We start from the raw sequence: 10,200 nt of genomic DNA, 5'->3' as shown, positions 1-10,200 counted from the left end.
CCACGGGGATGCTCGGAGGCTGGAGCAGCTCTGCTGGGAGGAGAGGCCGAGGGGTTGGGGTTGCTCAGCCTGGAGAGGAGAAGGCCCCGGGGAGACCTCACAGCGGCCTTCAGGGGGTGCAGGAGATGAAGGCTCCTTCCCAGGGATGAGGGAGGGGGCCACGGCGTGCTGGGGACATTCAGGGGACACCTCGGGGATGAAGGAGGGGACACTGACAAATTGGGGACACCCCAGGTGTGAAGAAGGGGACCATGGTTTACTGGGGACACCCTAGGGACACCTCGGGGATGAAGAAGGGGACGCGGACACCCTGGGGACACCCTGGGGGCACCCTGAGGATGAAGGAGGGGGCCATGGCTTCCTGGGGACACCCTAGGGACACCTTGGGGATGGAGGGGACACTGACACGCCAGGGACACCCCGAGGACACCCTGGGGACATCGCCCAGGCCAGGAGGTAGCCATGGTGATGCTGTGGGCGTGGCCTCTACTACAAGCCCCACCCACCCCAAATAACCCCACCCACCAGTGACCACACCCCCTCCCTTGGCCACACCCCCTCCACATGGCCCCGCCCACTGGGCAGCTCTGCCCACACACAAGATGGCCACCAAGATGGCGGGGCGGCCATGACAGGGGAGGGCGGCCATGACACCCACGGGCGGCCATGACACCCACGGGCGGCCATGACCACGGCGGCGCCGTCCCCATCCCCTTGGCACCCCACAGCTCCCCTGGTGCCACCCAGGCTCCCCCAGGGCTGGTGGCCCCAGCCTGGCACAGCCCCTCGCACCCCGTGCCCGCCTTCGTTGCGTGGCGCCGCGTATAAAACAAACACCACCAGGCCGTACAGACAAATACTTTATGGATTCCACGGCCTGAGAAAGGGATCGGAGCGTTCCTACAAAAAAAAGTTGGTCCCAGTCACAGCTTGAAGCCACCTCCCGGCTGCCTGCTGCGCTGGCTCGACTCGTACCCTGTGGTACTGGGGTCAACTGGGATCAATTGGGTGCACTGGGATGGCAAACCGGGCAGGGGTAAGGGGCTGGCTGCCGGTCCTGTCACCTCCTGGCACCAACCACCCACGTCCCGCAGGGCTTCGCAGCCCCTCGGACCCTGCAGGCGGCCAGGAATGAAAAATCTCCTAAGGAAACTGGTTCCCAACACTCCCTGCCCGGGGAGGGGCAGAGACGTAGTGATTTCAAACTAGAACATCAAATAATTCAATGGACACAAAAGCAAAAAAATAAAAAATAAAACAGCTCGGGAGTCCTATCAGCCCCTCCGCTTGGCCTGGACCGATTCCTTCGCTCTGTACACGTGCCTCGTGCTTCCCAGCGGCGTGCCCGCTGCACACGGGGCCGGGATGGGGCCACGAGCTTCCAGTGATGCCTGGGGCCACCAGAGCCTCGGCTGGCATCACCCACCGGGGTGCCTCTCCACGGCGCGTTGAGGTAGGCTTCCATGTGATTAGAGACAGAGGGAGCGAGCACGGCGCAGTGGGGCTGAGCAGAGGGGATGGTCCCGCACAGAGCAGCTGGGGTGGTGTCAGAACAACGCGTCCGAGCCCGAGGAAGGGTCCTCGCACAGGCCGTGGTGCAGCAGGAATCCTACCCAGCGAGTATTTGTGAAAGTGACCATGGGTGCAGGCTGGTTTTGGGGCACCAGCCCTCTCACGCAGGGTTTTGGAGGCTGGCCTTGTCAGTGGAATGGTGCTGGGACCTCAGGAGCAGCCGCAGCATCACACGGACAGAAGGTGGGGTTTGTTTCACTCTAAGGTGGCGTTTGTTTCACTCTCCTTATCTCCCAGAGCTGTTCCCGAGGAGGTTCCCGAGGAGATTTTTAATCGCCGGAGGCTTCTGGAATTTGTTCCATGTAACGGTGTCCAAGCTTTGATTTATTCTGTGACTTGGGAAAGCTCCCAAAATCCAGTTGATGGATGATGGTTCACAGCCCTGGTGCCCCACCACGGACAGAATCTGAACGCTCACAGTTCCTGCCCAGGGACACGAGCGGTTTGGATCCCTCCTGTTGCCACTTGCCCCCAGGCTGCTTCCCTACTTCCTACTCTCCACCGTCACAGCAGCAGTTCTCGAGTTGGCCTCGAGGATCTTTGTGGGCCTCTCCCAACCCGGGCTGTTTTATCAGTCTGGTAACTGCAAGCCTGAGCTCCACAGCAGCCAGCAGGAGGTTTTCAGCGGAGCAGCTTTGGCAGCAGCGAGGATGGCGCCTCGCCAGGCACCCCTGGGGGCTGCTTTCGGCTGGGGCCTCCTGGCCGCGGTCGAGCCCTAGGCTGCCTTGTGCTGCCGGCCCTCCAGGGCCTTCTGCCGCTCGTGAATCTGCTCGTGGCGCACCAGGTGAGTGTGGCGGGTGAAGCCCTTCTTGCAGGTGGCGCAGCGGAACGGCCTCTTCTCCGCGTGGGTCTGCAGGTGCCGCTGGAGGGTGGAGGAGCAAGACAGAAACTTGCCGCAAAGATCGCACTTCAGGGGGCGTCTCGCGTAATTGCGAAGCGTCGGCTGCGGGGAGAAACACCCCGACAGGCTGCCCGTGTCCTGCTCCTCCTTGGTCGGGCCCAGCCAGGCTCCCCCCGCGTACGTCCTGTTACCCGGGCTGTGGGCAGAGCTGCCGGGAGCCCTGCACAGCTTCTTCCTCGGCCCTATCCTCAGTTCCGGGTGCGTGTTCCCCCAGACCTTGGCCGCGAAAGCCCTGTCTTGGGTGTGGATGGCCTGGTGCAGGACCAGGCGGTTTTTGTCTGCGAAGCTGATCTCGCACACCGTGCACTCGTAGGGCCCTTCTTTGGCGTGGCTCCGCTGGTGGATGATGAGGTTGATCTTCAGGCGGAAGCGCTTCCCGCACTCGGTGCAGGGGTGCGACCACTCGCGCACGTAGCCGCGCCGGCAGTCGCCCATCAGCAGGCTGCTGCTCGAGCACCTGCTGGGTTTCTTCTTGCTCCTGGGCTTGGCCTGCTCTCCCGGGCCGTTCTGGATCGCTGCGTCAGGAGAAGGTGCAGAAACTTTTGGCAAGGCGTTGGGCCTCACCTCCTTCACCTCCAGGCTGTCAGGGGGAGAGGTCCCTTCACAGGCCTTCTCCTCTGCCAAAGAGCCTTCCTCTGAAATGAAACAACACAGGCGTTCACCACTCACACTGCGGGGACAATTCCACGGTGTGGTTTCAGTCCCAAAGCACCCAGCAGGCTTTCTGCGAGCAAGGAGCTCCCAAAAAATCTGAGAACGCAGCGTGGGGAGGCGCCGGTGCCACTGCAGGGTCCTGGCCTGAGCAACTCAGCAGCTCGGCGTGCCCTCGGGGGCAGATCTGCTGCAGTGCCACAGGGCAGAGGGCTCCGCCTCTAAAACCACCACACCAGCGATGGCCACAAGATGCAGCAGGAAAAAAAAAAAATCCTTAGCAAGCTGTAATGAGCAGTACCTCAGGCTCTTGGCTTTTGGCAAGCTGGGAACTGTTGCCGAATGCCAAATGCTGCAGGCAACCCAGCACGCCTCCCCTCACTGCTAGCAGGATCCCCATCTGGGCTCATTCTCTCTGCAGATGACAGGGCTGCACACCCCACCCGGCACCAGATCCCTCCCTTGCTGTGTGACAAAAGGATCTGGAATGTTCTAAACCTTCCTATTTCAAGCCGGTGAGTGAGCTGGGAGCTGCTTCTTGCCCGCAGAGCGCCGTGCCTGCCATGCATGGGGTAACTCACCGGAGCCGTGCTTGGCCGGGTCCTCTTCCTCCTCTGTCTCCTGCTTCACGTCCCTGCTCAGCCCCTCTCCCCGCGCACTCAGGGACGTGACATTCATCACCAGGATGGGCAGCCCTGCTGGCAGGGAAGAGGAAAGCAGCTTTCAGCACCGGCAGACAGCTCACATCTTCTGGCTAACTGCAGACACCTTCAGATGCTAACTGGAGATGTGTTGGGACTGTGCAGAGGAGCCAGGGCCAGCTCAAGAAGCACACAGGGACCAAAAGCAGAGAGAGGTCCGGGAAGAGACCCCAAGGAGCCACAAGGAACCTCCACAGAGCAGCCTCATCCATCCCAAGCTCTCCCCATTAACGCCACGGGTGGCATTCCCACTGTGCCTAATGTTCAGGTCCTCAAACCTCTTCCATTTGCCCTTGCAGCACTCTGACAGCGCACCCCAGGACTTCTGCTTGCCCTGGCGATGCTCCTCCAAGCTCGGTGTCTCTCGGGTAACTCACCTGTGCCAGCTTCCGAGGGGACTTTCTGTTCTCCCAAAGCCTCTTCCTTCCTGCCCGTCTCTTCTGGTGTGTGTGGGGGCTCCTGCCCAGCTCGGACGCAGGGCTGTGGGCTCTCCTGGCAGCCTCTGGTGCAGAGCTCTTCATCCCTCTCGATCCGGGACAGGACATCAGGATCGGACGCAGCGCAGTCTGCTCAGGGACAGGGCAGCAGAGGACAGTTTTTTCAGTTTTGGTAGGAACTGGCTACAGAATTCCTCTGCTGACCTCTCAGACCCTTCAGAGTGACCCTTCTCCCTTAGCCCCAGGGCTGGCAGGCAGTAAGGACGGGCACGGACACGTTGCCCATGCTCTAACTCAAGCACAGCGAAAACCTAACAGAAGGTGACTTAAAATCTCAAAGGAGAGGGAGAGGCTGTGTCCGTGTAACACCTTTTTCCTCTCTTCCCAGGAGCACTTGACAAAACAACCCCCAAAGACACATTTGGGGCCTGCACTGTTTCTGGGTAACCCTCCTCAAAGGACAGAGCCGGCCCCTGACCCCTGCCAGTGCTCACTCAGCCCCTCACGAAGCTCCTGCAGCCCCCCAGCTCCTAATTCCAGCAGGACAGAGCTCTCAAACACAGCTCTGCCTTCGGCTCTCTCTGGGCCTGCCTGCACCTTTCCAGTGTCTCCTGTTTTTTTTTTTTGCTTGGCCTTCATACTCAGGAGCTGGAAGAGATCCCAAGGGGTCTGTCCCACCGCTCCCGGCTCCATCCCAGCCCCTTCTGGCAGGTTTTGTCTGTTGTCTCCCCACGATTCATGTGGCCAAGCATAAATGTTCCTCTCAGAGATAAGACTCAAGGCATCCCATGGACAGTTAGCCAATGCAGCCAGCAGAACCTCAGCGCAGCTCCTTTCTAACACAGACAGCGACGGGAGAAAGCAAGGGCCAGGAACGGCCACGTCCTGCTGGCACCCTTTAACTTACCCATGTCATCTTCCGCATCTTCCACTTCTACGTCGTCTCCCAAGTCCTCTTCCACCTGCTCCACACCTGCTGGTGCCTGCGGGGGTTCCTGGATATCTGTGATGGATGTCTGTGGGGGCTCCTGACTCTCCTGGGTGCACGGCTGGGGGGGCTCCTGACTGTCTCTGACACACTTCTGTGGGGGCTCCTGAATGTCCTGGATGCATGGCTGTGGGGGCTCCTGACTCTCTCTGCTACACCTCTCCGGGGGCTCCTGACTGTCCTGGATGCACGTCTCGGTCTCCAGGGACTCCTGCCCATCTCTGAGATGCATTTGTGGGGGCTCCTGCCCATCCTGGGTGTCCGTCTGCGGGGCCTCGCGACAGCCTCTGGTGCAGAGCTCTTCATCCCTCTCGAGCCGGGACAGGATGTCAGGCTTGGCCACGGCATAGTCTGCTCAGGGACAGGGCAGCAGAGGATATTTTCACAGAATTTCACAGAATTTCACAGAATTTTCTAGGTTGGAAGAGACCTCAAGGTCATCGAGTCCAACCTCCAACCTAACGCTAACAGCCCTCCACTAAACCATATCCCTAAGCTCTACATCTAAACGTCTTTTGAAGACTTCCAAGGATGGTGACTCCACCACTTCCCTGGGCAGCCTGTTCCAATGCCTCACAACCCTTTCAGTGAAGAAGTTCTTCCTAACATCTAGCCTAAAATTCCCCTGGCTCAACTTAAACCCATTCCCCCTCGTCCTGTCACCACATGTCATCACATTTTGTTAGAACTGGCTACACCATTGCTCTGTTAAACTCTCAAACACCTCAAAAACTACCCGCGCTGAAACAAGGGAAGATGGTGGTGTTGATTTCTTAGCCCCGTGTTGGGATTCACCCATAAGCACGGCCGTGGCTCAAGCACAGAGAAGATTTAATTAATAGAAAGGGAAATAAAATCTCAAAAGATTTGAGAAGCTTTGTCTTTAACCTTTCCCTCCCATCTCCACGTTAGCGGTGATTTGAAGAGTAAATCTTCTGAGCTGCTGTTAGCAGATTGCTTTAGTTCTGGAGTAGGGACAGAAGGATTCCTGCCGTGTAAAAATGCCCACATCAGATGGACCACGTGAGGACCAGGTTTGTGCCTTCCACAGAGAATTATCTAGAAAAGTGAAGCTGCAGCTTCAGGGACTGCACCAACCAGCACGTTACCAGTCGTGCCCACAGAAGGAGTTTTTGATGGGCAATCTTATCGCCCAAAATCATCCAAGAACGTGTCAGATGTGCTCAGAACTGAACGAGATTAAATTGGTTCTTTACGAAGGCACGTGGAAATGCCCCTGTCACTTCAAATCACGGCTAAATAGCCAGAAGACAAGAATTGGTTCAAGATGCAATTATCAAACTTCACCCAGGTAACTCCTGAACTGTGCTGGAAGGTCGTGATGGTTCCCTGGCCCTCGAATCCCCTTGCACAGTCCTTATGAATAGCATCTCATCTGGATATAGGGTATAATAGACACTGTTTGTGTTATTTCTGTTACTGGTATTTCCTACAGAAAGCTCTTACAAGCAGGAAGGAAGGAAAAGGACTGGGTCTGGCTGCCCAGGAGAGGTTCTGCGAGCTACGGGTGTCCAGCCCCAGCACACCAGACCGCTGGTGGGACTGGAGGGAGCCCGCCCAGCCTGCCTAGAAGAGAAATTCACCCGGAGGAACGGGCCCCGTGCCTTACCCAGGGAGATCAGAGTCTCGTAGTTCCCCCTCATCACAGCTTTGTAGAGATCCTTCTGCCAGCTGTCCAGCGTCTCCCATTCCTGCTCGTTGAAGTACACGGAAATGTCATCGAACGTGAGCGGCACCTGGAATCACAAACACTGCACACTTGGTGATGTTTTTCACAGCTAAAGGGAACTGCACAGGGGCAGGGAGCGCTCGGGACCTCCAGGCAGAGGGTGTGCCTGGACAGAGCACGGGGTGCCTGGACACATCGGGGCTTGCAAGCCCTGGGTTCACAGGCACTGAGCGATGCCAGCCCGTTGCTGAGAAGGCTGCGGCACTTCCCACGCCCCTCCACAGCTGCTGAGGGGGCACTCGCTGAAATGCTCCTGCGGGCTGCTGCCCCTCCAGGGCTCAGGGGTGGGAATGGGCACGGGGAAGCCACCACAATAGCAGCACGGTGACACTGCTACCTGAGGAGCTCTGCGGGGCTGGCTGGTGTGTTTCTGGGGCTCAGGGCTTGAACCAGCCCAACCCCAGGGCTCCTCACCCAAACCACAACGGAGCTGGGGCTTTGCCACCTGGGTTAGGGGCTCCCGGGCACCCGTTACCTTGGGGATTTCCCCCTTCCTGCCGGGGGGCAGGCGCAGGATCCAGAAGTTCCTGTTCCTCAGCAGGTTCTCCACGTTGTCCAGGCGCTGCTGCAGCTGCCCGTAGTCCTGCAGCAGGCTGCCCAGCGCCGCCAGGTTGCTGCCCAGCTCGCCCACCAGGTTCTCGCAGGCCAGCAGCCTCCGCTCCGCCTTCTCCGTCCTGCTCCGCAGCTCCTGCAGCTGCTGGGCCTGCGCCTGCTCCGGCCCCGCCGCCTGCAAGCGCCTCAACCGGCCGGTGCCCGGGCCCCACGGCGAGGCCTGGAGGAGGGGGCAAGAGGTGAGGGGCGGCCGGGGGGGGCTGCTGGGACCCCGGGTGCTCCGGGGAGATCCCTTCGGTCCCCACACCCCCGGTCCTGGCACCCCCGGGCCCTGCACCCCCGGTCCCGGTACCCCCGGGCCCGTTCCCCCGGGCCCCCCCCCCCGGGCCCAGCCCCCCAGGAGGCCCCCACCGCCCCCCCGGGACCCCCGCAGCCCCCCCGTTCCTCTCAGCCCCGCACCCCCGGCTGTCCCCGGAGCTCCCGGTGCCGCTCCCGGTCCCGGTGCCGGTGCCGGTGCCGGTCCCGGCCCTCACCTCAGCGGGGCCCCGGCGGGACATGGCCGCCGCCACCGGCACCGCGCGGCCTGCGCCCGCCGCCGCCACCGGGCCTGCAGGGGGCGCTGCGGAAGGGGCGGGGCTTGTTGCTAAGGGGCGTGGCTTGTTACCAAGGGCGCGGCTTGTTGCTAAGGGCGTGGCTTTGCCAAACGGGGGCGTGTCTCGGTGCGGTGCGCTGGGTGTGGGGGTGTGGCTTAGCCCTGGAGGGGGCGTGGCGTGGCTCCGAGGGGGCGTGGCCGCGCCGTGGCGGGAACTCGTGGCGGGAACGCGGAGCCCCCGTGCTGGCCCCGGGGTCCCCGATCCGCGCCGGGTCCCGCCGTGCTCCGACCCCACCCCGAGCCCCGGAACCGGCCCTTCCCGGCCCCTCCCGGCCCCTCCTGTCCCGGGCCGACCCCCAGGCACCGGCACCGGCTCCGGTGGCCGCTCCGTGCCCTCCCACCGGGGCCACCCCGGGGTTGGGGCTGGGGTGGGGGCGCCGATCCACGCAGCCCCCCGCTGTGGGGACCCCCCCAGGGGGTGTTTTGGAGGGGGGGGGTGTGGGTGCAGGTGGCCCCGTGCAGTGCGGGTGCTCCGGGTGCTGCGGGGCACTCGGGGGGCAGGGGGGCACTGGGAATGTGGTGGGGGGCTGGGGAAGAGCGGTGGTGGGATGGGGGGCGTGGGGGGTGTGGGGGGTGTGAGGGACGCTGGGGACCACCCGGCTGCGCTGGGGGTGTGGGTGTGGGACCCCCAGAAGCACCCACTCCGGCTGTCTCAGTGCCTTTATTCTGTGGCTCCGCACAGCGCGTGGGGACACCCCTGCAGAGCGCTTCGGGGTGCAGGGACAGCAGCGTGTGGGGCGGCCCCACTGAGCGGGGGGCACAGCAGAGTCCCCCCCCCCAGCTCCCCTCAGGGCTGGTGGGGGGCGGCGGGGTCCCATGGTGCTGTCAGGGGGCGGCGGGATGCCCGGCTCCGTCCTCGCTTTGGTTTGCGCAGGGTCACCCGTGCCTCTCCTGTCCACGCCATGGGGCCGCCCGGTGCCTCCTGCAGGACACAGCGGGGTCACCTCGGGGGTCTCCGTGGCCGCCCGTGGTGCCCGTCCCACGGGGCCGGTACCTGGCTGAGGGGCAGGACCTGGGCAGGTCTCTCGCTTTCCCTCCTGGTGCGCTCCTGGCCGCCCTGTGGGAACAAGTGGGATGTCAGAGCCAGGCACGGGGTGATGGGGAAGGGGGGCTGTGGTCCCCGGCCCTGCTGGAGCCGTAGCGGGGGAGGTCTACGGGTGGGCAGTGCCGCCCTGCACTCACCCGCCGGCCTGCGGGGTCTTCATCCACATCCCCGGTGCTCCAGGACATGGATTCCTGCAGGTGGGGGGTACGGAGCAGTGCGAGGGGTGCGTATCCTGGGTGCCCCATCCCATCCCATCCCCATCCCATCCCCATCCCATCCCATCCCATCCCATCCCATCCCCATCCCCATCCCCATCCCCATCCCATCCCGTCCCATCCCATCCCGTCCCCCCAGCACCCCTGGTCCCCCCTCACCTCGCTCAGCACAGAGAAGCACCCCGAGCACGGCTGGCGCCGGCCCCCGCCACGCGTCCCCGCCTGTGGGGGGAAGGCATCAGTCAGTGCTGCTGAGTCCTGGCTCCCCCCGCAGCGGGACGGGGCCGAGAGCAGGGATAGAGCCGGGGGATGTGGGGGGGACGGTGGAGGAGGACGAGGAGGAAGGCAAAAGGGGACGAGGATTCGCTGGCACCAAGGCCGTGCTCCTCCTGCCCCCGCTCAGCCCCTCGCCAGCCCTGATGAAATGTTTGCTGGTTGTGCAAGCAGCAGCAGCGTTTTGGCACAGCGAAGGCTCCGGGGACGCCCCAGCGCTGCCCCCACAGTGCAGCCCCCCCGGGATGAGGGGCTCAGGCAGATCCCACTGCCCCCAGCCCATCCTTGGGGCCACCCCTGCCCAGGGCAGCCCCCGACCAGGACCTCTCCGGGGCTCTGCCCTGCCCGGAGCACGGTGTTGGTGACAGCACCGGTGTCCCTGGGGGGACAATATTTTGGGGAATCGCTCCCCCCACGGTGCCAAAGCCACCGCGCTGTGCCGTGCGCCTTCCCCCTCCCCACA

At 62.7% G+C, this 10,200-nt stretch overlaps 1 protein-coding gene across 2 annotated transcripts; it reads right to left on the bottom strand.

The window, feature by feature from the left end:
* Positions 1-847: 847 nt before the first annotated feature.
* On the bottom strand, positions 848-8,110 carry LOC116486616 (zinc finger protein 777-like). 2 transcript variants are annotated; one of them, XM_032183004.1, is made up of 7 exons: positions 8,086-8,110; positions 7,476-7,772; positions 6,881-7,007; positions 5,170-5,601; positions 4,203-4,391; positions 3,706-3,822; positions 848-3,108 (listed from the first exon to the last, which is right to left on the bottom strand). In XM_032183004.1, the coding sequence occupies exons 1-7, from the start codon at positions 8,107-8,109 to the stop codon at positions 2,288-2,290; spliced, it is 2,007 nt and encodes a 668-aa protein (XP_032038895.1). In that variant the 5' UTR covers position 8,110; the 3' UTR covers positions 848-2,287. The 2 variants fall into 2 exon arrangements, with proteins under 2 accessions (XP_032038895.1, XP_032038896.1); XM_032183005.1 differs by having other exon boundaries at positions 3,706-3,819.
* Between the last annotated feature and the right edge of the window lie 2,090 nt (positions 8,111-10,200).

Source organism: Aythya fuligula, chromosome 2 (assembly GCF_009819795.1).
Source record: "Aythya fuligula isolate bAytFul2 chromosome 2, bAytFul2.pri, whole genome shotgun sequence".
Taxonomy (NCBI): Eukaryota; Metazoa; Chordata; class Aves; order Anseriformes; family Anatidae; genus Aythya; species Aythya fuligula.
The sequence above is the reverse complement of the archived record's forward strand: the minus strand, read 5'-3'. Positions and strand labels throughout refer to the sequence as shown.

Coding starts and splice junctions, on each gene's coding strand:
- LOC116486616 (XM_032183004.1), bottom strand. CDS start 8,109: ATGTCCCGCCGGGGCCCCGCTGAG. Junction 7,008..7,475: donor GGAAGGGGGAAATCCCCAAG/GTAACGGGTGCC, acceptor TTGTGATTCCAG/GTGCCGCTCACGTTCGATGA. Junction 4,392..5,169: donor AGATGCGGAAGATGACATGG/GTAAGTTAAAGG, acceptor GTCCCTGAGCAG/ACTGCGCTGCGTCCGATCCT.